This window comes from Engraulis encrasicolus, chromosome 18 (genome assembly GCF_034702125.1).
Source record: "Engraulis encrasicolus isolate BLACKSEA-1 chromosome 18, IST_EnEncr_1.0, whole genome shotgun sequence".
Taxonomy (NCBI): domain Eukaryota; kingdom Metazoa; phylum Chordata; class Actinopteri; order Clupeiformes; family Engraulidae; genus Engraulis; species Engraulis encrasicolus.
Window position 1 is genome coordinate 9,974,935 of NC_085874.1, and position 25,666 is coordinate 10,000,600.

Genomic DNA, 25,666 nt, shown 5'->3' on the forward strand with positions numbered 1-25,666 from the left:
GAGAGAGAGAGAGAGAGAGAGAGAGACTCTACTCCTTAGTGCTATACATTTAATACCGGTGACATGTTGTACCGCACACTCTGCACCTGACTCTCAGCCACAGGACATTTCCAGGCAACAGGTAAGCACACCTGGTCCATTGACACTCATACTGTATACTATATGCCTGAACTAGCCTGATAAACCAGACTAAATGTGAGATTAAATGTGTAATTTAGTCTGGCCCCGATGAATGAGACATCGGAAGATTGTTGATGAGAACAACCCGTTGTTTGTGCCTATTGGCCAACACTTTGTTGTCACTCCCTAAAAACCCTGTCTGCTTTGCATCCAAACTTTAAGATTCAAAACAAATTTCTGCGTTGCGATTGGCCAGCCAGTTCAATGGCCTGGGGCATTGTCCAAATAATTTTGAATGCTGGCGGGTGGGGCTAGTTTACTAGGCTATGTCTGAATCTTTTAGAGTTTAGCTTCTTTTACAACCTTAAAAAAAATACAACATCCATGTCATAATCTGCTCTGTGCAATGTCACAGCAATGTTGTTATGATGCAGTTGAGTATTTTCAGCAAAGAGTGAATAGGCCCGTTGACAGGCCCCTCTGCAGTAGAGGTTACTGTTGCAGAGCACACCTGGTCCATTCATACACTCTTACTGTATGTGCAAAACCAGAGACGTTTATTTGGTTTGGTCATACTCATTTCTAGGGACCCTTTGCAACACTAGCCTTCCAATTCAATTATCAGTCTGTGATGTAAACTACTGCTGTTAACACTTGTGAAACTGAGTTACCATCTCCCGCCTGTCCTCTGGCAAGTGTGCATATTTTAAGTATTGATTGAGAAAAGAAAAGAGAAAATGAAGAAAAGCATAGTATTGTGTCAACAGCTGTGTCCTCATTCGAATCGTCACCCAGAGCCTGTCAGGGAAACTGTTAGGGAACCTTACTCTAGGGCTGTCTCACCCTATAACGAGACTGGCGTAGCTACCTTTGTAATCAGATGAAGTCAAAGTTGGACATCTGGTTACACCACTCGGTTACACGTGGAACACAGAAAGTGCAGTAAAGGTAAATGTCATTTGTTTTTGCTTAATCCTTAACCGCTTGTCATGCGGTTGTTCTGCATCTGCGAAGTCTCTAGAAAGCCGCTGCCTGGAACTGCTGCAATCTATGTCAATCATGTCACCAACCGAATTCCTTTGCCCCGCTTGTCACATCTTGTCACAAGAGCCTTTGAGCCTCTGGGCCTGACTAACCTGCTTGTCTGTGATATGCTTTGCACTATAGAAAGGAGAGGAGGAGGATGGCAAGCAGGAGGACAATTATGCGCCTCTACCTTTGCCTTTTTGGCCTTCTGGCCTGCGTCGTCTGCTGTGTGCTGTTTCTCATGTACCAGACGGAGATGGTAAGCGCGCAGCCTCTTTTTCATGGTGTAAATCTCAAAATTGGACATGGACTTTTTCCATAGGGATAATTTGCCCATGACTTGATGGCACTGTAGAATTTAGTGTAGGCCTACTTTAAGCGGAAAACACAATATTTACCTTTCCCACTCGTGGTGTATGCTCAAAAAAAAGATTACTTCATTTCAAGGGAACATTTCATTCCTCATGCTGGATCTTACAGTGTAGTTTTACAAGCAGTGTGCAGACCTGTTTCATCATTAAAGTTACTGTATTCAACTAACCTTAGGGACCGTTTGGAAGGGCCATCAGAGGACAATAGGGGAAGGTCTGTCAATGTTTTACTTTTAAAGGTCAACCAAAATTATTTGGTGTCGAGGGGAGGCTGATTGAAATTTTGCATTGATATATTTGCTGTTATGAGTGCAAGCGAAAGCCAGCGTCTGTGATAAGTTAAGTGGAAATATAATCTGCATTACTTTCTCATGGCCTTTCCAGGCAAATTATATTTCCACTGGAAAGGCCATGAGAAAGTAATGCAGATTATATTTCCAATTATCATGACTTTTCCAGGTTATTCATGACCATGGGTACCCTGTAAGCACCATACTAGAGGTTCACAACACCTCATCCTATGGACGGGAACGGGAATCCTCTCCCTCAAGCATAGCAGTACGCCGTGACTTCACATCCGATGGACGGGAATCCTCTCCCTCACACATAGCAGTACGCCGTGACTTCACATGCTATCCTGCCAATCCAGTGCCGGCATTCCTACCCAAGTCACATCAAGAATTCATCCGCTACAAACACTGCCGGGAGTACCCCATCCTGCTGAGCCCTTCGCCCTGCGGGGAAGACGTCTACCTCCTCTTGGTGGTCAAGTCCTTGGCCAAACAGGTCAGGGTTCCCACAGTGCTTTATGGCCAAGGCGGCCACCTTTGCAGTCTGACCTCACCGCACATCCAATTTCTTTTTTTCCTGGGAGCAGGGTCAAAATGTAAACCTCATATAAGGCAAGGAAGACCCGCACACCGATGACTTCCCTTTTAATCCTTTTTTAACATTTCATGACGTTTCAGGTCACCAAAGCCCTTTCTCAGACACCCCCTCAGTCTAAGGAAGGGCAGTGGTGGCCCGAAACGTCACAAAAATAAAAAGGGTTAAAAGATTAAAAGCTCATCAGTGTGAAGGTCTTCCTTGCCTTACAAGGCAGCCAACCTGCCTTACAAGGCAGCCAACTTGATAAACAAACCACTAAGTCCCATCTTGACAACACTGTAAAAATGAATTAAGATTCAGTTTACCACAGACAGCACAGCAGTTCTCAGAGGAACATAAAAATTGTCAGAGGAACCTGTATGTTACAGATTGGTTCTTGGAAAAACTCTTGAAGGTCCCTTAAGGTTTTCTTGAAGGTCCCTTAGAGAACATAGAAATCCAAAGGTTCTTTAAAGAACCCTTTGATTTCCACTTTGGAAGGACTCATAAAGGTTCCCAGAACTTTGAGGTCCTTCACAGAATGTTGATGAATTTATGGTTTAGATAAGGTAAGGTTATATGAAACAATTACAGGCAGAGGCATCATTTCCTCACATATAGAAGGCACAAACTACACATCCTATCAACAATGCTTATATGTGGGAACAAAGGACTGTATGCATTTGAAAGCCACAATAGCTGTAGCTATTGTTTAATGTTGGGTCGGCGTCTTATGACCGCATGGAAAGTTGTACCTAACATTAAAGTGCACTCTACTAACTTGACTTTTGACTTGCAGGTGGACCGGCGCGCTGCCCTGCGGGACACATGGGCCAGAGAGGGCCTCGTTAGAGGTCGTCGGGTCAAGCTGATCTTCCTGCTGGGCCGCTCCGTGGACATCAGGGAGGATAACAACACACAGGACATGCTGCGGTCGGAGAGCCTGCACTACGGGGACATCTTGCAGTGGGACTTTGCAGATACGTTCTTCAACCTCACCCTCAAGGAGGTCGGCTTCCTTCGCTGGTTCTCTGAGTCATGCAGCCATAGCAACGGCGGTGGCAGTGGTGGCCCGCAGTTTGTGTTCAAGGGGGACGACGATGTCTTTGTGAACACAGCCAATCTGATCAGGTTTTTGAAGGGACGCAATCCTGATGTGCACCTTTTCACAGGGGATATCATCCCATACGCCAGGCCTATTCGGAACCGGCATAAGAAGTACTTTATTTCTTGGTACATATACGGTGATAATCCCTATCCACCATATGCGGGAGGAGGTGGTTATCTGATGTCAAGGACCACTGTCTTTGGCCTGAATGAAGCAGCCAAAAGCACTGAGCTCTTCCCAATTGACGATGTGTATACAGGCTTCTGCCTCAAGAAAATGGGTGTGAGGCCTAGACGGCATCCAGGCTTTCTGACGTTTGGGTTTAGACGTGGCCCCAAGCAGCGTCTTAACCCCTGTGCTTACCGAGGCATCATGTTGGTGCACAAGCTGAACCCAGTAGAGCTGAGGGCCATGTGGCCCCAGGTGAATAATGGCACCATTCGCTGCTGACGCAAAATGTCTATAAGACACTTTATTTGGCACCCAAGGCACTTTTGTCAGATTTTTACCCTTTGGATGTTACTGCTACACCTCTAGAGCACAGGGTTCTGGGATCAAGTGGGTATGGCCTGCAAGGACGTCAGGCTTGCCTGCACATTCTAGGTAACTGGCAAGGCAATCAGGAAGTTTGAAGTTAAAGACTCATAGTGAGCTGTCGAGTATTTCGACCGAAAGAAAACTATAGGTTACCAAGGGTAACCCCGGTTCTCTGAGGGTGATGAACGAGACATCTCTCCAGGTTGCCCCGCTCACCCACAAGCTCAAAGGCTAGTTGCCTCAGAATGGAGCTTAGAGCCGACATAGCTGGGTAAGGGCCAAAACATACCAAGGCGGAACGGAACGGTCGCAGGACGGACGCGGTCTTTCTGCTTAGTTTTGGCCGGCGTGCTTTTCTCTGCCTTGCACACTGACAGCGTCGGCGTGCGCGGCCAGTCCTATTCAAAACCCTCCCCACAGCTAAAGCTAGCGTGCTACTTTGCCATTCATTTGAATGAGACACCGCCGGTTGCCGGCGTGAAAAATACGCTCGAGTTCTATTTTCCAAATGCAGCGCGGCGCGGAGCCGGCTCCCGCGCCGCTGACGCTCGACTACCGCCGGTTGGTGTGTAAGGACAGATAGGTTTCAATGTATTTTCACCGACGCCGGTAAAAAACGCGGCCGTTCCGCGACGCTTTACCGCCTTGGTGTGTAAGACCCCTTATACAGCCGTCTCCAAAAGAGTTGTCGCCTACCCATCTGTTTGGAATAACAGCTAATAACCTGACTTTCAATTAATCACTTGACTTCAGAAGTCACTCATATGAAAGCTACAACCCTCCCGAATGAAAATGTATGTACAAAAATACATTTCATGCACCAAAGAAAGATTGACCCCTTAATGAACACAGCCAGGGCAGATTTTCACAAGACAAAAGTTTTGTCGCCTATCGAACATGATGTGAAAATGAGCAGATAAGTCACTTCAAATACGCAGATCGGATGTCATACTTAATCACTGAATCACTCTCACCTCTTCAAAAAAATCAACTTTGGCCTTAGGTGTATGTTTAGGGTCATTGTAATCATGGAAAGCAACACAATGAAAAACAATGAAGATCAATTAGAGATGGTGACATATTCGCTATTCGTAGAGCAATACATGTTTAACATGTAGGGTTGGGGAGGGTTGTAGCTTTCATATGACTGACTTCTGAAGCCAAGTGATTAATTGAAAGTCAGGTTATTAGCTGTTATTCCAAACAGATGGGTAGGCGACAACTCTTTTGGAGACGGCTGTATACCCGATGGGCGGGCGCCCCAGCTACGCAGCTCACTGGCCTGACGGCATGATTGAAAGTGGCAAAAAGGCGTTACCCATAGTGAGATGTCTCGTTCATCTCTCTCTGAGAACCCAGGTTACCCTCTGTAACCTATAGTTTTCTTGCCTGGCCTGTAGTTCCGCACAGCTTTGTGAGCTCCACTACTAGGTCTGGGAGCATGTAGCAGGATTCCATTTCTACAGTCAAAAAATAATCGCAGCATTTATTGCTTCAATATCAACAAATTCTTTCAAAACCATTTTCTGTTGATCTCTAAAGCGTCAATATGGTCTATAATATGACCTGTGACTCCTCAATGTGAGCTGCCAGTGATATTGAAGTGATAAATGCTCGGCATTATTTTTTGAGTCCAGAAATTGAATCCTGCCACATGCTCCCAGACCGATGTGTGTGTTTGGAGTGCCACCAGGGGGCTCCAGAGCACACACACGGAGGTCTGGTAGGAACCAGGCTAATAGTTTTCACTCCCCTCAGGTAATAATAATAATAATAATACTTTCGTTTTACATAGCGCCTTTCAACACCCAAGTTTGCTTCACAGGGTATTGTGTAGGAAAGTGTGAGTGTGTGTGCGCGTCAGTGCGTGAGCGTGTGTGTGAGTGCATGTAAGTGAATGTGCTTCTAATGAGTGTTTGTTGTGTGTGTGTGTGTGTGAAAGAGAGAGAGAGAGAGACAGAGACTGAAAGAGAAACAGACAGATAGACAGACCATCCCTCCTCCTCCCCTTCTTGGTTTTCCTCCTCTTCCTCTTCCTCCAGGCGATGAGCCAGCTGACCATCTCCAAGCTGTTGGAATGGACCGACCCGTCCAAACAGTCCTGTCAAATTGTGCACCTGAGCCTGCCACGCTTCAAGCTAGAGAGCAGCGCTTCACTGGGGTGCACACTCACCTTGCTGGGCATGGGCTCGCTGTTCCACTGCGCCAGTGCTGACCTGATGGGCATCAGCAGCGACGGAGGGCTGTCCCTATCAGCGTTGGCACACAGCGCTGTGTGCAAGGTGAACGAGGTGGGCACGGAGGCGGTGGCAGCCACGTGGGCCCCCATGCGCTGCTGCCTCAATCCCAGCGTCATCGCAGACCACCCCTTCCTTTTCCTCATCATGCACAAGCCCATGTGCAGCATCCTCTTCCTCGGCCGCTACTGTGGGCGGCAGTGAGGAAGGAACCGGAGGAGATCAGCTCCACTCTCACCTCCTGCCAAGAGATCAGCTCCACTCCCCTGCCCCACACCTACCCAGAGGAGATCAGCCCCACTCCACTATACCACTCTCACCTCCTGCCCAGAGGAGATCAGCCCCACTCCACTATACCACTCTCACCTCCTGCCCAGAGGAGATCACCTCCACTCCCCTACCCAGAGGAGATCACCTCCACTCCCCTACCCAGAGGAGATCAGCTCCACTCTTCCTCCCCCCACTCCTGGCCATGCGTTATACCAAACATACTCTCCCTTACCACACGCCTGGCCATGCATGACCTTGCATGACCACGCCTGGCTTTATAGGTTCATCATGAAATATTGGCTGTAGTCTCACTCTAGCACTCCAACAATTAGGCCTACAGCTATTGAAAACTTGACCATATTAAGAGTGCTACATGTGTGTGTGATGCTAAAGGGGTTGAACATTCTCCTATGCACCCGAGCTCACTTGAAATAGACCCAGACGACATGGGAAACTGTCCTTTGCTTACAGAAGTTGAAAATTATACTGCACACCCTGTGCTACAGTAAAAATGGACCATCCAACTTGTGTTAGTGCTCACTTCAAAAGCCAGCCTCCATGATGGCATGGGAGTACAGTACTGTTAAGCTCTTCTCACCCATTTGTAGAGTTAAATACAGTGATGACTGATATATATGGGTTTTAAACTGCATAAAAAGCCACTCGCGCATTATATTTTCAAGGGAGATTTTCAATTATTGCCACATAGGCCTAGTAAGGACAAACGGTAACATAAACACAGAGGGTCACTGTGATGTTGATGAGTGACGTGCTTTAAAAACAGCTGATGTTGTTGTGGAGGTGTGACAGGGAAACAGAACAAAGACATACAAGAGCAATAAAGGAGAGAGCCACACAGGAGAATCTCAAATCAGCAATAACTGACCACCACTGTAGGAGGGAAAATCACATCATGGACTGAGACAAGGCAAAAGTCATACAGCAAGAGAACGACAGATACCACCGCTGGATTAAGGAGTCTATGGAGATCAGAAAGATGAGGGGGCAGACATGCTCTCACACACCTGGACCACCATCCTAAGAGGACAACTCTAACATCAGGTGTGACCAACCTGCCATTATTGGCAGGGAGGTCACACCTCCACAACATCAGCTGTTTTTAAAGCACGTCACTCATCAACATCACAGTGACCCTCTGATGAAGACGGAAGTAACACCGTCGAAACATGTCAGGTAAAAGATAAAAAACTTGTACATGTCTTAAGACAAAAGAAAACGTGTTTAAGTTAAACAGTTAGACATAATGAACCTAATACATATACAATTGGTAATACTTTACAATAAGGGTACAGTATATCACGAAAGTGAGTACACCCCTCACAGTTTTTGCAGATTTGTGAGTATATCTTTTCATAGGAAAGCATTACAGAAATGTCACTTTGACACAATGATTAGTGACCTTTTAACAACATATTTAACTGCTTAAGTTTCTTGTTCACTCAGAAAAAAACAAAATACAGCCATTAATATTTCAGATTTAATCTGGGGTGTACTCACTTTTGTGAGTACATATTCAAACATTGATGGCTATGTTTCGCTTTTTTCTGAGCGGAGAAGAAATTTAAGCGGTTAAATATGTTGTTAAAAGGTCCCTAATCATTGTGTCAAAGTGACATTTCTGTAATGCTTTCCTATGAAAAGATATACTCACAAATCTGCAAAAACTGTGAGGGTGTTCTCACTTTCGTGATATACTGTATATGAAAAATATCGGAATTATATTGGAAGTAATGTGTATGATCTCTCTACTATGTTTTAACAGTTTAGCTCCATCATAAGCACCAGCAGGAAAATGGCTGGCCTTTGGTCAAGACCTGTCATGCTGTAAACACTACAGAATGGAAAGCATTGCAAACCATGACGAAGAATACATCTACCATTTAAGCTGTTGAAATCATGTCCAAGAGATAGGAGTTAACCCTGTTTTTATTTTATATAAAATCATCTCATCAGTTAATGAGATTAACTTTTAAGCATTGTCCTTTATTTTGTTTTTAGTCTTCCTCAACATTTGCTGCCTTGTATTGCCCCGTCCCAACTCTTTTGAGACATGTTTTTTCATATTCATGAATATCCCGCAAAACAATAATTTTGTTCAGTTTTGATGGCTGATATGTTTTCTTTGTAGGGCCTAATGTTCTCCATTTAATGTAAGATGATCAGATGTTTTGAAAAAGATGTTTGTTTTGTTATCATTCGCAATTTACCTAGTATCGCAACTTTTATGGAGTAGGGGACACACCTGGAGTGCCTAGAGACAGTACTAATGTACATGAACAAGTCTTTTTTCTGTGAATGAGTGACGTAATCCTAATGCCGGACCTGATTGGTTCGCATCTGTCAACCAACTTTTTAAAAGCCTGTGTTGAGGTGAATGAAAGAGTTTACCTGATGAAGGTCTAGGACTGAAACATTGTGTATTAAAGAACAGCGAAATGGTCAGTGTGCAGGAGTTTTTTTTTTAATCGTCTGCTATATGACCCATGGGCCATCTCCGATGCACCTGCCAAGTTATATTAAAGGTACACTGTGTAAGATTTTTAGTTGTTTATTTCCAGAATTCATGCTACCCATTCACTAATGTTACCCATTCACTAATGTTACCACTAATGTTACCATACCACTAATGTTACTTTTCATACATGAAAAGGGGGATCTTCTCCATGGTCCGCCATTTTGAATTTCCAGGAATAGACATTTTTAGCTGCAAAAATGACTGTACTTGGGCTATACTAGAAAATATTAGTTTATTACTTTGTAAACTTTCATGAAAAGATCAAATTTGGCAATAGGCAGCCCAGTTTCAATGAGCAGCATAGTTGCATTACCTTTTTTGACCATTTCCTGCAGTGTAACTTTAAAATCCAAGTTTAATATAATTAACTCCTTGGAAATGCTTTTGTAGCCTTTATCTGACTGACATCTTTGAATAATAATGAGATCCCTCTGATGCTTTGGAAGTTTTCTGAAGACCACCACTCTCAACTGTTTGCTGATTGGCTAAAGACTGAGAGAACCGAGCTCAAGGCTTTTGCCAGACGATGTGCAGAGCCAAAATCTTTGGGTGGAGTACATGGATGGCGTCGCCAGGCTAGTTTAACATGTGTTGTATTAATTTAATTGGTAACATCTGAACACAGCCAGATGCCCAGTTATAAAGTAAAAGCATGTGCACATTTAGGTGTTGTTTCCATGTTGCCGGAAATTTTTCAAATGTGGATATTTTTTTTTAATGCTGTTTAGGGGTAAACGCAACATGTGAATAAAAATAAAAACTCCATTGTAACAGGTGCGTTTTAGCCGCCTACACAAATACATTGTATCAGTTGTTTATTTTAACTTTACCTCCCTGAAATATTTACATTTTTCCCCAATGTCATTACATTACACTTAGCTGACACTTTCATCCATAGTTAACTTAGTAATTTACAGGGTATTGGTTACAAACATAATTGAAATGGTTCTAAATACACCTGACACATTATAAATGGCCACTCCTTCTGTTCAGCATATGATAACTTACACAATGAAATTAAGTTGACGAGTTTTAAAGAGAAGTGATGGCAAAATGAAGCTTCCTGGACCTATGAGGCTTTCCAGCCAAAAAGTTCACCAAATGGTTCATTTTCGAAGCCTAAGTCCTCGCTGGCGCCATCTGCTGTGACAAACAAACAATTTGGATAGAACAGAGAGATGTACAGTGTGTCTTTGGAAAATGTAGGCTGATTGTGTTAACTGTAGGAAACTGGTAAATTTTGGAACCGTTTGAAAATATGTACTAGACCAGGGATGTCAAACTTAGGCCAGGGAGCCAAATTTGGCCCGTGGGGTCATTTTATAGGGCACCCTAGACCCTTTAAAATGTGTATAACAGTTGGCCCACATACAGCTTAATATATAGTAATATGACTTGATCAGATTTGGTATATGAACAGAACATGAGTGGGTCCAGGACTCCAGGCCAGTGTAACATCTCCCATTCATCTCCAACAGATAATGTGTGGGTGCATTTGAGCTACCATATTGTATATGATTGTTTGTGCATTTAACCCCCACCCCTTCCTTTCTTTTTAAATGAAATCCAAGTATGGCCCGCAACTTTGTCCTAGATTTCGATTTTGGCCCTCTGCGAACCAACTTCAACTAACTTCCCTTTATGAAATGTTTTTTTTCTGCAGCCACTAGCTTCACTGCGTCTCTCTGGTAGCTGCTGCTTATAGTGCTTTTCCACTCCTTCGGGCACTCAAAGCACATGTATGCCTCACATTAAGACCCATTCACTCACTGGTGGCCATGGCTTCCACATAGGGTACCACTCTGCCACCAGGAGGAATTTGCTCAAGGACACATCGATGGAGTCAGGTAGAGCGGGGCTCGAACCTGCAACCTTCTGCTTGCCGAAAGGATCCTCTACCATCCGGCCGAATATGCTTGGGAATGCCTAGACTCAAGACGAAGCTTTTCTCAGATGCTTTCCCCTAGCAACTCTAAATTATGTTTTCATTTTTATCTTATTGTTATGATTTATTACTATCACTTTTACTTCATGTTTTATCTTAATGTTTTCATTTTCTAATGAATTTCTAATTTCCTAATTTCTTTCTTGTGTCCTTTCTTTTGGCTTTTATTTTTTGTGAAGCACATTGAATTCATACACATGTGTATGAAATGGGCTTGCCTTGCTCTCCAGATTTCCAGGGCTCCCTTTTTTGTACACAAAAAAGAGCCTTTTGATTTAGAAACGGTATGTTTATCGAATAAAGGCACAAAACAGAGTACAAAAAACATGGTTGTGCTGTCTAAAATGCATGATACACAGTAATGGTTGGCACCAAATGTAGAAATGAAGAGGTATGTACTTGTTGGCGAAGCCTTTTACTTCATGTTTGAACTTTCAACTCAGAGCTGGTTCTGAGTTCAGTACAGTTTTTGTGTCTCTGTCGTCATAATCATTCACGTTATCAATCAATCATAATCAGTGTGACGCCAGTCTAGTCATTTTCATAGCTACTAGTCCCTTCAGGAATTTCACTGACAACTGGTGTATAATCGCAAGGAAATTCAAACCTGTTCTTTTTTTCTCCTTCTGAACCGCCAAAACAAGACATGGCTTGAAGTGGGTTTGACGATCGGTGTCCCCATCACCACTTAATGCTTGAGTGTGACATTCACATCCATGGGGTATTTCACATTCTGAAATAATATTCAACACGATACAGTTATAGTGATACAAACGGAAACCTCCCTTCTTGTGAAACTAGTCCATTTTGTATTTTTGTTATTAAGAACGGAGGTCAGAAAGCACCCTTAAGAGGATTTTTTTGTGCTTGTTTTGTTTTGTTTAAAAAAGACACCCAGGCTGCTCTTATTTGGTCTTTCTTGCGGCTGTGGCCTTTGTCAGTGTCTTCTTTACCACCTTCTTCTTTTTGGCCACCACCTTTTTGGGCTTGGCGTTTTTGGACTCGGCCACTTTCTTGGCGGCGTTGGCGGTCTTCCTGCCTGCCGGCTTCCTCCTGATCAGGTCGTCCCTGCCCATCCTCACCATGCGCTGCTCCCACCTCTTCATCTCGTTTGTGTAGCGCACCTTGTCATCCTCAGCCAGCTGTACATACACCTAGAGGTTGCGGATGAGACATAACTAGCATTTAGTCTGGTTATGTGTTCAGAGTCAAAATCAATTCAAAGATCTTGACAAATTCAGCAAGACAGGAAAAAGATAATATTAGCCTGGCCATCGCAACTTCAAAGCTGTGTGAGGATTTGGTCTGGCTCGCTCACATTGTCAATCCATTTCTCTGAGGGAGATACAAGGGGTGCGTCTAGCTCGCATTCATGTTGTAGCTACACCAGCTGAAGCTACACATATACAACCATTCCTTCACTCAACCTGCTAACTGAACTGGTGCATCATTGCCTTAAAAACGCCCACCAAGATGTTGGAAATATTCTAAATTCATTGGTGCCCCATATCGTTAGAATTTGAATTTTATTTTTGGTAGTATGGCTAGCAAGACTAAATAAGTCTGCAAAACTTTGTGCAGTGTCACTGTACATATGGGTAGCAAATGTACATGGGGAAACAAAGAAAATATAGCAACATTGCAGCTCAGTAATAACACAAGAGAGGAAATGATCCTGCGACTGTAAAGCCATGTTCACACACATTGCTACCAGTTGCTCGCTCAGCGAGTGAATCCAATAGAATGTCTATTGCGTCTTTTCCACTGCCGTGTTTTTGGTAGGCTACAGCTCGACAAAGTGCGACTCGGCCGCCACGTTTTGCTTTTCCAATAGGCACGACACCGCTCAATTGTAAAGCAAAAAGTGGCAGCCGAGTCGCACTGTGTCGAGCTGTATGCCTACCAGAAAACCGGCAGTGGAAAAGAGGAATCCGTGTTATAGCGAAGCGAGGCCTGGACAGACAGGGAGAATGTGAGCGATGTGATGTGGGCAGATTCCGAGATAAAAATAAAACTTTGAGTGACACGTGTAAGCAAGTAGCCAATTGGAATGCAAAGTTTGGATTATTGACAGTTAACTTCCTCCTTCAATTTTTGTTGGAGAAGAGAATTTTGGAACACCTCCAAAATCTGTTCAAAGAGCAAATAATTGTCCGAAAGGATTTTAATGACTTATTTTCAACTCTAAAAGATCTGAAAATTCCATCCTTTATCAGCGGGCCAATACCAGCACCCTGCTATCGCGATTTTGCGTTCTCCAGATTAAATTCTTTAAACACATGGCTGTCAAGGACATGCAGATCCAACGGTATCAGCTTTGTTGACAATTTCGACCGTTTCTGGAGACGCTCTGTACTATTAAAAAAAAACAGTGCAGAACTGAGTTGGACCGGCGCCAAAGTGTTGACAGACCAGTTTGTTTACAGCATTGAGACCTTGGGCGCTGATAAGCGACCTGTATCTGTATCCACTCAGACACATGGGCATTTCAACAAGCCCTCTGTCCCTGCCAGTGTGCAAACTGAGCCACAGACTGGCGAAAGCACACACACAGATGACGTAGCTGCTCATGTGGAAAGAAACGACATGACTGACCCACCAACACACAGAACTCGCCACAAACTGAACCAGCTTTCGGAACAGCTGGAAGACCTGTCACAGAAACTGGCAGCAAACCGCTCGCCGGAGATCAAGTGTTCACCTCCTTGTCGGACTGGCAAAGTGCCATCGGCATCACCAATTCCACCTCCCAGGTCTGCCAAAAAAGCGACTGTCAACACAGGAAATAGGAAATGTGGTTTCCTCAAAACCAAACTCACCCCCCAGATGTGGCGAAACGCAGCCACCAGCATCAAGCCCTGGCAACGGCGGCAAAATGCAATCACCAATGGAATCACAACCTTCCCGGAACGACGAAACATCATCTCCATCTCCCAGACTGAGATTTCCAGCAACTATGGCGAGACTACTCCCCTTTGCCAGATCTACCTTTTCTACCCCCAGACATTCCAACCAAGCCTCCTATGCGGATATTTCTCAAGGTCAACCTCATTATACCCCAAAATCTGAAAGAATACTTCCATCCACGACTGCACCCAAAAAGGCAGAGCCCCACCACCACCTGTCTGTGCTCTGGAGTACAATAGTATCAGTGATGATGACCTTGTTGAAAGCACAGTCTGATATCAACTGGGTCCCTACCCACATAGTAACAGCGGTTTTGAAAATAAGCAGATAAGGGGACCCGTGGACAATCTTATTCCAGTTCTAACAACCAAGCAAAGCCTCATCAGGACACGTAGGCCTATACAGTACCCCAAGAAGGCAAACATGGAATACCTCAGTGCTGTCCCAAAAAAACTCACTCAAAATACCACAGTGGAAATGCCTCCAATGCTCAATGTTAAATTAGCTTTACAGAATGCCAGGTCTCTAAGGAACAAGCCTTTTATTGTCAATGAGTTTATCTGTACCCACAACCTTGATTTTTTATTTTTAACTGAAACATGGCTGGAAAAATCCACTAGTTCTATCACACTTATAGAAGCAACCCCGCCTCACTTTCATTTCATTAGTACAGAAAGGCAGAATAAACAGGGAGGGGGGATAGCAATTATTTTCAAGGCACTGTTTCAATGTCAAAAGACAGCACTAGGTGAATTTTCATCTTTTGAATACTTAGCTGCAGTTCTAAAATGTTTCTCGACATACTGTTATTAACTATCTACAGACCTCCAAGACTTTCTGCACCACTCTTCTTAGAGGAATTTGGTGAGCTGTTGTCGAATGTTTGTGTGGGACTATGATAGCCCTTTTTATAACAGGCGACTTCAATTTTCACGGTAAACGACTTAGAGAATGTCTATGCTAAGGNATTTGTAAGTCNTATTGACATTTTTAGCCTTACACAGCATGTACACAGGACCAACACACAACCAAGGTCACACTCTAGACCTAATAATAACAAAAAGGCCTCAATGCTTGTGCTAGTGTCAAAGACTATGGCTTTTCTGACCATTAATGCATTTTTTCTGATGTTTCTATGTACCCTCATGTTCAAAGGGAATCTGTTACAGTCAAAAAACGTATAATCAACTGTGAGACAGCCTCACTCTTTCAGCAAGCACTTTCAGAGATCCAAAGTCAAACTTCAGAGAATGCAGATGATCTCATGGTTAATTTTAATGCAAGGATGACCCATATTATGGATGTTATTGCCCCCGAAGAAATCAAAACAGTGTAACATGAAAAAGCACCTTGGAGAATGAATCCCACAGTTATATTGCTAAAGCAAGAATGCAGGAGGGCTGAAAGACAGTGGCGTAAATCCAAACCTGAAGTCCACTACCACATCTATAAACACACACTCTCAAAATACAACCAATAAATGTCTAGACAGCTAGACAATTTTTTTTCTCTGACATAATTAACAGAAATATTAATAATGCACGCGTCCTGTTTGGCACTGTGGAAAAGCTAGCAAGGCCCCCAAATCAAATGCCCTCTGAGTTCCTCTCAGTCAGCAAATGCAATGAGTTTGCATCCTTTTTCAAAGGTAAGATTGAAAAAATACGTACAAACATACTCACACATGTGCAACCGACCCAAGATTCGGACCAACTTGCTACGGTGAAGTTAAATCCTAACCTCATGAGAAATTTTAATTTAGTTGATGTGGACATTCTTAATAGAACGTACAAAGTCTTAGCTCCTCTACATCTGACTTAGATATTCTACCAACAGCCTTCTTCAAATCCATCTTACACCTAATATCACCAGATGTACTTCAGATCATCAACACCTCACTACAAACAGGCATATTCCCAGGCTGTCTGAAAGAAGCAGTTGTGAAACCCTTACTGAAAAAGAACAACCTGGATGCACTGGTACTAAACAACTATAGGCCCATATCCAATCTACCATTTATGGGTAAAATAATAGAGAAAATTGTTTTTAACCAATTAACTGCCTTTTTAATGTCTAATAGCTATTTTGATAAGTTTCAATCTGGTTTCCGTGCCTACCACAGCACTGAAACAGCTCTTATCAAAGTTATGAATGACATAAGATTGAATTCTGATGCTGGCAAATCATCCGTCTCGGTACTTCTTGATTTGAGTGCTGCTTTCGATACAGTTAATCATTCTATACTACTACATAGACTGGAACACTGGGTTGGTTTTACGGGCATAGTGATCGACTGGTTAAAATCGTACTTACAAACAAATAAGTTTTTTTGTCGCCATTGGAAGACATACTTCATCACCAATGTCTCTGGATTGTGGGGTCCCCAGGGCTCCATTCTGGACCACTACTGTTCAATCTGTATATGTTGCCACTGGGACACATTATCGAGAATAAACTCCATAAATTACCATAGCTATGCGGATGATACCCAGCTCTACTTATCTATGTCCCCCAATGACTACACCCCCCTTGAATATCACTCTATCATTGCATGGACCAAATTAACAAATGGATGTCTCACAATTTCCTCCAGCTGAACACAGAAAAAACTGAAGTAATTATATTTGGGAAAAGAGAGGAGAGACAAAAGATTGCTACTATCCTTGAAAACGAAGGGACTGAAACCAAGGGAAACAGTTAAAAATCTTGGGGTCCTCATTGACAGTGACCTAAATTTCAACAGTCACATGAAAGCTATTACTAAGTCTGCATTCTATCACATAAAAAACGTCTCTAAATTTAGGGGCCTGATGTCTAAACATGATCTGGAGAAGCTAATACATGCCTTCATTTCTAGTAAAGTCGATTACTGTAACAGTCTGTTTACTGGCCTCCCAAATAAGACCATTAAACAGCTTCAAATGGTACAAAATGCAGCTGCAAGGGTTCTTACAAAGACAAGGAAGTTTGACCACATTACTCCAATTTTAAGATCGCTGCATTGGCTCCCAGTAAGCTACAGAATTGATTTTAAGGCAATGCTACTTGTATTTAAATCATTAAATGGAATGGGACCCACATATCTACTGGATATGTTTCAGCTGTATGCACCGGCCAGGTCACTAAGGTCAACGGAGAAGAATTTGCTGGTGATTCCAAAAGTCAAAACAAAATGTGGAGAGGCAGCCTTTAGCTTCTATGCTTCAAAGCTTTGGAACCAGCTTCCAGATGACGTAAAAAATGCATCCACTATTGATAGCTTTAAATCTAGACTCAAGACAAAGCTGTTCTCAGATGCTTTCTTAAATTATTGAATGAAAAGACGGTAAAATAAGAGAAGTAAATTAGTAAAATAAGAATTGTTCTTCAAGGTTTTATGTTTATTTATGTTTTATTTTATTATTATTTTTACCTTATGTTTTATCTTAATGTTTTAAATGTTTTTTTTGACTCTAATTCATTTCCCTGTTTTCCTTTCATTTACATTTGTTAACTTTGTGAAGCACATTGAGTTGCACCTGTGTATGAAATGCGCTATATAAATAAACTTGCCTTGCCTTGCCTTGCCTTAACTTCTCGTTCTATGAGCTGGAAGCTAGTATCTAGATGCGACGTGTGTATGTACAGTATATCACGAAAGTGAATACACCCCTCACAGTTTTGCAGATTTTTGAGTATATCTTTTCATAGGAAAGCATTACAGAAATGTAACTTTGACACAATGATTAGTGACCTTTTAACAACATATTTAACCGCTTAAATTTCTTGTTCACTCAGAAAAAAACAAAATACAGCCATTAATGTTTGAACATGTACTCACAAAAGTGAGTACACCCCAGATTAAAATCCGGTAGAAAAGGGGCTATGTTGGCTCGAATCGTCTCGAAATGAAACGAAATGAAAAGGGATGACAAGGGAGGTCATCAGCGTGCGTTTCAACCTTTCTTTGCATTGAACTTTTACATTTTGAGTCTGCATCTGGCTTAAATAGATTGGTGTGAGATTTGAATGCAATCCTATGGAGAATATCATGATCTGCTTCAGTAGTCATAGTGCATGTTGGCATGTATGTTTCTTTTAGGTGTATTTCAGATTGGCAATGTTGACAGCATTCATGCATCCCCAAACCATGTCAGTCCCACTACCATGCTTGGCTTATGAGAGGATACACCTTTTTTGTAAAACTCACTTGTTTACCACCACACATGCTTGACACCATCTAAAGCAAATTTGTTTATCTTGGTCTCTTCAGATCACACGACATGGTTCCAGTGATCCATATCCTTGGTCTGTTCATCTCTCTTGAGACCAAGATAAACAAATTTGCTTTAGATGGTGTCAAAATCTGCAAAACTGTGAGGGGTGTATTCACTTTCGTGATATACTGTAGCTTAAGTGACCGTTTTTGTATGCTGCTAGAGAGGCTGTGACGATGGACTCACTTGTTTCTTTAAGTTGGAAAGTCTTCTCCAGTCATCCTGCAGCGATTTCATTTTGGCCTGTAAAATTGCAATTATGTATTCGTTTATGAGAACAAGAAGAAAAATGCCCTTTTTAAAAATCACAATTCACATGTAGAATTTGACATTTACAGGTAGAGCATGTAATGTTTTTGTAGGTTACTTGCAGAATTTATGCGGCCCATTCACAAATGTAATCTATTTATTTTCATGTACGTATTTTTCACCACCATCAGTTTCTAACTATTTATTGTGACTGGGAAAATGGCATGCATAAAAAGGTGGGTCTTCTCTGTCTGCCTTTATTTTTAAGTCCAATTATAGATATCTTAAGCTTTTCTGAATCCTAAATCCTTGAGTAAAATCAAAGTTGCTACCTCTACAACTCAGATACTTACCACCAATGTGGTTCCTTGTGCCCCTTCAAAATGCTCCGACATGAAGATGTTGAAAGGCACTCTTGGACGCTTTGGTTTTCCCAGGCTGTTAAGCTCCTACGAGGTAGACAGGTTTCAGAAATTAAATCAATCCTGTTCAAAGTGTGGACATTACTCTACTCTAGGCAGTTGGAAAAATAATAAAATAATGCACAAAGTTATTTTAAACCACAGAAAGAAATACGTTTCCGTGCTTTTCTCTTTGACGTCAGCTATTAAAAACAGCCAAAAGTGCATGCAAATCAACCAGCTTGAGAGAGAGAGAGAGAGAGAGAGAGAGAGAGACAGAGAGACAGAGAGAGAGAGAGATAGACAGAGACAGAGTGTGTGTGTGTGTGTGTGTGTGTACAGCGCACCCTCTTCCTCCTGATGGCCTTCCTCCTGTCCCTCTTCTGTCTCTCCTCCTCCTCGATGGCCTGAGACTGTGCGGGCGTCAGGGCAGCCTTGTATCGCTCCAGGGCCACCTTGTACTGGTTCATGTCAACCAGGGCAGCCCTCTCGAAGGGCTAACAAACATAAATACAGGAACATTTAGAACAGCTTGGCACTATAGCCTACTAGACTCCCTCTATTACAGTGGCTATCAACTTTTTTGAACACACTTTTGACCTCTTATCTTATGACCTTTTGACCTCACATCATATGCCTGCCAATGCCCCCTTAATCCTCTCATAAGCCTGCCAATGTCCCCTTGATCTCATCATAAGCCTGCCCCTTAGTAGTAAAAAATGAATGACGAATGCCCCCCAACGGCAACTGAGCACCCCTCCCGGCTGAATCCTTCTCAACGCCACCCCCTAAGGCTCCCCAACGCCCCCTCTGGGACTGCAGAGCCCCCGTTGAGAAACACTAATTACAATAGCGATGCAATACTCTATCATGGACTACTGTAAGACAAGAACAGCTCCACTTTTGGTCTATATTAAACAATATAACAACAAAAATTACTGCAGTGTGACACACATGAGTTGACCAACAAATGAAACATGAGCCGTCACTTTGTGAAGATGCATTTACATTTGTCAATGTTCATCAGCAGAGCCAACAGCCAACCGTAGAAAGTGGTGGATAAAGAGAAAGTCCAAACATTTCCGAAAGGCAACTTGCTGTGCTTTGTGATAGATGTTTTGTACTAGTTGTAGTGGTAGTCGAGGGACGGAGACAGGTTTGGTCGGTGGCGTCCTCTTATCTTAAAGGGTTACTCTAATCTTAAATGTGTAATCAAATAAGACAGCTTGCCTGTTTCTGGTCTGCGGACAGCTGCCTCCATCTTGTAGCAATCTGTTTGATAACGTCTGTGGCTTTGACATCTGAAAATGGGAAAGTTTAGTGTTTTTTTTTTATATTAGTTGAACTTGTGTTCAGACAAACCAATTTCAGACACATTGTAAATAGCAATACAGCACTACTTTAAATATTTCTCTTTTGCAGTGTAATATCATGACCTGTTACAAAAGTAATTGTTTCCATTAACTTGCACCCCTGACATTCTGTTTCAAAGTGAGGCAACCGCCTGGGGAGGAACAATAGGCAAATTTGCGGCGGAACAAAAAAGTAGATTGCCATTTCCCATTCATCTCTACGAAAGACTTGAAATAGTGCATCTCCTTTAGAATTCTTGCAGAGTTTACACTGTTTTGTTCAAACATTCGCTTCCCTTTTCAAACAATCAAAAAAAAATTGTGCTGAGCTTTTATTTTTGAGAGCTATTAAATGTGATTGGCTGATTAAAAACATCAGCATGGACAGGTGTGGCTGGAAAAAAACAAGTGGCTAGTATGGTGGCACTAATATTACCCTTCACTTGAGCATATAATAAATAAAATATATAATATAATAAATAAAAGTTTTTACCAGGATGCTGTCTGAGAACTTGCGGTCGTTGTTGTTGCACAAATCGCATGTAGCCATTCAGGGGTCTTTTGGGTGGACCGCCTGCATAGGTGGTAAGCGCTTTGGCCCCGTTAATTGCCCAGCCGCACCTGGAAACAAACAATCCACAGGTTCAGCTCAACGTCTTATTTGTAGACAGCCAAACATCCCACGAGTAAAGCTGGTCTTCTGATGTCTCGGAAAAAAATAGTTAATCAAATAATGTATGGCTGCAGTCTAGTGTACACCTAGTGTACAAAGGTATAGTAAAACCATCTTAGTCTTGCATGGTGGTACATAGCCTACTATTTAAGTGATCCATTTCCAACATACATTGTATCTACAATCAGGATCAACTCCTCAGCACTAGCTAGGGCAGCTACGGCACTGAGTGACTTTTCAATACAGCAGTACAGGACAATTTATTTTTTATTTACTACTAGCAATGGGTCTGTTGACTGAGGTGTGTGTGTATGTGTGTGTGTGTGTGTGTGTGTGTGTGTGTGTGTGTGTGTGTGTGTGCATACGTGCATGCATGCAGAGGTGGGGCGTGGCCACACATGCAACTTGTGATCCCCCGCCTTTTTCAATGGATATGTGCTCAGTGGACCATGCTCAGTGACTTTTGACACTCCTAGACACTTTTTCAATTTTTGACTATTTGGCTGCTCTGCATCATTCAGCTATGGCATATGTGATGAACCAATTATACTTCTCATCACCAACCACAGCTTTGACTCTCTGTGTGTGTGTGTGTGTGTGTGTGTGTGTGTACAAGCGTGTGCTATAGTTAATATATGTGCAATGATGTGTGTAATATCTTGTGCAGGGAAGCTAACCAGGGTGATGAAGGGGTGAATTGTCCTGGACCTAGGGAGAGAGGGGCCCCAGAATTGGGTCCTCATTACATTGATCATAATATGGTGGGGGGCTATTTCAGATGACTGTGCTGGGCCTGACCAAAGTTGTCAGCGGCCCTTGTCTTGTGTTTTCTGCTATGCATGCTGCTTGACACATTAATAACAAATAATGTACGCTACTATGTTCTAATGTTTTTAAGTTGCAAAATATCGTTGTAGGCCTATTGAATGTCCCTTTCCTGAAGTAACTGTGTCCCTTTCCTGTAAACAACTATTGCATGTGGAAATGATTGGAGGCGTGTACTACTAATCATTTTGTAGGAATTGTGAATTGCATTTCTTTTCCAAAAGGATTGCAACTATATCAGATGCTGTCAACAAACGGTAATTTCTTACACAATCGCAAATTTATGAGCTGCGGGCATAAAAGGAGGCGTGACTCTAAACCAATTGTTTTCGGCTAACTTTAAAATCGGCGCCATGCAAATTCAAGCACTGTCACAATTTACAAAACACCAACTAATTGCTTTGTAGGGCGTAATGCAAAGTGTGCAAGATAGTGTACCTGATACTACCATTTCCCTAACAAGAAAGTATTTATGCCTATAACCTCAACCAACCAGGCCTGACCTACAGCTAACTGTATACTTACCTTTCACGAGATGCACTTGAGAGCAGACTAAATGATTTTGTAAGAATATTGACACCGATTGACATAAAGCCTAGTGGGGCCATTTCTATCGTACAACAACACGCTGCAAACGAACACAGAAATAATCCAATGAATCAATCTTTGGAAACTGTTCTCCAAGCCACCATCTCCCTTCTTCAACATGTAACAACAAGGCGCCTTGTGCAGCAAGAATGCATTATGGGAAATGTTAAATTTAGAGTTGGTTAAATCGGTTGAGCTGCCACCACAGCCGCTTCACATAGTCATAGTCGTATCTTCTGTGATCGCACTGGCAGTGCTAGACTTTGTTTGGCAGCAAGGACTTAAAACAGCAAAATCTGGTTGACCAACTCAGATGTGGTTCAAGAGAGAATGTAAAACAAATAATGAAAATAATAATAATCCACAGAAGCTTTTATTTTGAAACAAAAGACAGTTCGCCTGCATCACCGCGTGGGTGCACTGTTAGGCCTGGTTTCATGTTTATTTTTATGCACATTAAAGGTGTGCTGTGTAGGATGGTGGCCAGAGTAGGTATTGCAACTATGCTGCTCGTTGAAACTATGCTGTCTGTCTAGTTCCAATTTTGTCACCAACGTCAAGCCAGATGGTAGTAGGGTGACTGACCGGCCTCTTTCTCCTCCTCTTCCTCCAACTCCGTCCTCTTCATCTCCTCCTGCTGCTCCCTCTGAAGTGCTGTACTATCCTGCTCCCACTAACCCACATTAGAATACAGTGACGTGCAGTGAAGGGTATGGTAGGGTAGGCAGTAAATATAGAATATATATCTATTTATATATATATATATTAACGGTGGGTTCGGTCCTCCCCCAGAAAAAAATGTATTTCTTAGATGCAATTTCCTGCATTTTAACCAAATCTGGAGAGTCACTATCAGCTAAAAACTTTTACAAATGTGTGTGTGTGTGTGTGTGTGTGTGTGTGTGTGTGTGTGTGTGAGAGAGAGGGGGGCCTTATGCCACAAGGTATGGTTTGAATAGGCAAATAGGCCTATTCACATAAACATGCTGATATTTTCTTTAATGTGCAACAAATTAGTAGGCCTATGTTTCTCTAAATACTGTAAATATAAAGTAGGCTATAAGATGCCATCAGTGCTTAACCACCACAGCTCTAATAACTAAATAAGTAAATAGGCTACACTATTTAGACATTTGGACATTGTCAGTAGACCTAAATCTGAAACAATAAGTGAAAACATAATTTCAATTTCTTGAAAAGGCCAGCTACAATTATTTGTTTTGCCAAATTGCCAAATTAGCTCCAGGACCCATACTTTGTACACCTTTAAGGACCTGTAGGCCTACATTTTACAATAATAATTTAGAAAGCTACAACATTTTGGGGGAAAAGCTTTAACTTTCGGCTTTAGCAGTTGATTTTGTTGCTCTTCTGTTTATTCTGTTGCAAATGCCAGGGCGTTTCACATGGATGGAGGGTGGCACAGTGTAGCCTACTTTTGAAGATAAAATGTCTAGTTCACCAACTGTGAATCACACCATAGCATGTGAGGGGGAAACGATTTACATTTAGCAATAAACCAACCTAGGTAACAGCTCCTGCCTCACTGCCGCGTTTTGTGCTGATAATCAAACACTCACAGACAAGAAGGAAAGTAGGCAAGGGGGCGGGTTGCTTGCAAACATGACCCGTGCATTCAGACAGTATCGAGTAAACCAACGAAACCACTTCTGAGACTCATCCTTGTGCGTGATAGTATTCTCAAACACTTCAGCTACGGTTGTGCAAGGTGTTTCAAATAAAGTCAATTTGTGAGTGCGGAAGCACTCCGAGAAACCATCCCCAGTCAATCGTCCTGTTCCACGTTGATCTCAACTCGCACACCGCGCACTTCAAAAGAACGCAGCTGCACTTGCTAACAGGCTCCACACAACTCACGCATTGCGTAGTCATCATCATAATAAATTAGGGAAATGGAGTCATGTCGTACGCTCAAAAAAACAATCTCGCGTCGATAATAACACACACACGGTCTATTCATGTCCACCACCGCACAACCAATCTTCAATGTCAACACCCTGACAAACGGTGACAACAAAAGGCACCACGAACAAACTTGAGCATGTTCATGTTAAAAGGCTACCCGCAGCATAATAATTAGATGAATCTTACCTTAAAGCAGAATCACAAGTAGGCTGTGTTTTTCATGCAAGCTAGTTCCATTAAAAGCCCGGGGTGGTTGACATGATGAAGACATTTTGTCCCAGTGCAAACTACTTGAAGCTGCTACCCATCTGATGTTGAATATTTCCACAATGCAGCGATTGCAAACGGCTCAGCTGTCTGTCACTTTAACCGTCTTTCTTGCTACTTCTCGGAATTTTTTTTTAAAATAATAAAGACAAAAAGCCAAAAACTGCCATGTTTTCTTTCCGATACGGCTAGAGATTTGAACAAGCCTTGCTAGTTGTTGCTATCATAGCTGCCTGTAGGGCAGAAATTGGCTACTACCTGAATTGTAACAATTTTTCATTTTGGGCGCTGTGATTGGCTCACATACTCCCGCCACAGAGTAAAGGCTCTGCTTTTAGTCCCATTGACAAGCTATGTGACAACTTAATACGCATGCGCAAACTTCTACATTGACAGCATTGAAGGCAGGGTAGGCAGAGGAAAAGCTGCCTTACCGGGCTGCCTGGCTGGCATTCGAAAGCTCTGCTTTCAGCCTGTCTCTGCTACCAGCCGGGACTGCGCGTTGCCACGGCAACCTGCCCAAGCCTGAGCGCTTTGCTTCGTGCGATTACTTAGGTTTTTGATCGTTGTCCTGTGTATACTGTACTTTAAACAGCTCATAATTTATGCTGAATCAATGTTATTGTTGTGTAGGCCTATGTGAACTCTGAAGAATATTTTTTTAAACACGTGTTAGTTTTTATTTTTAAGACATTTATCCCAGGGTAGGCACTGCCTACCCTGCCTACCCTGACCGCACGTCTCTGTTAGAATATTGCAGTAAAGGCCTTCCATATATGGATGAATAAATTCACTTTTGCCAGTCAATAGCCTACAGCAGAGGTTCATAATGGCATCAACAGCTACGGTCACATTCAGTGCAAGTTTGTTTTTAAATTTCTTGCTTGCCTAGTATTATTCTGCATTATGTTTTCAGATTCATACAGTTCAATATTACAAAATGTGAGACCAAAGAGACATTTTGACTGCAACAACTTGATCAGCCTTCAAATCAATGCACAAAAAGTACCACCAGTGGTACGCGTACCACAGTTTGAGCACCACTGCCATGGGGTCCCAATTTCCTACGGAACTGATATGGTGCACTCTCTGCTGCAAGTCTATGAGCTGTCATGCCCCTTTAGGGTCAGCCGACCCTTTTGCCAAATCTGGGTTTATTACCTCACCATGCTCTTGAAATACCCCCCAAGGTTTACTAGGTGTGC

At 42.5% G+C, this 25,666-nt stretch overlaps 2 protein-coding genes across 2 annotated transcripts; one reads left to right on the forward strand and one right to left on the reverse strand.

Moving 5' to 3' along the window:
- Window positions 1-1,324: 1,324 nt before the first annotated feature.
- On the forward strand, window positions 1,325-3,967 carry LOC134468778 (N-acetyllactosaminide beta-1,3-N-acetylglucosaminyltransferase 4-like). The gene is made up of 3 exons (XM_063222649.1): window positions 1,325-1,405; window positions 1,977-2,303; window positions 3,184-3,967. The coding sequence occupies exons 1-3, from the start codon at window positions 1,325-1,327 to the stop codon at window positions 3,940-3,942; spliced, it is 1,167 nt and encodes a 388-aa protein (XP_063078719.1). The 3' UTR covers window positions 3,943-3,967.
- A 7,917-nt stretch (window positions 3,968-11,884) lies between these two features.
- Window positions 11,885-22,422, reverse strand: LOC134469008 (transcription factor A, mitochondrial-like). The gene is made up of 7 exons (XM_063222990.1): window positions 22,206-22,422; window positions 20,676-20,803; window positions 20,061-20,131; window positions 19,178-19,327; window positions 18,783-18,878; window positions 18,367-18,423; window positions 11,885-12,171 (listed from the first exon to the last, which is right to left on the reverse strand). The coding sequence occupies exons 1-7, from the start codon at window positions 22,286-22,288 to the stop codon at window positions 11,923-11,925; spliced, it is 834 nt and encodes a 277-aa protein (XP_063079060.1). The 5' UTR covers window positions 22,289-22,422; the 3' UTR covers window positions 11,885-11,922.
- Between the last annotated feature and the right edge of the window lie 3,244 nt (window positions 22,423-25,666).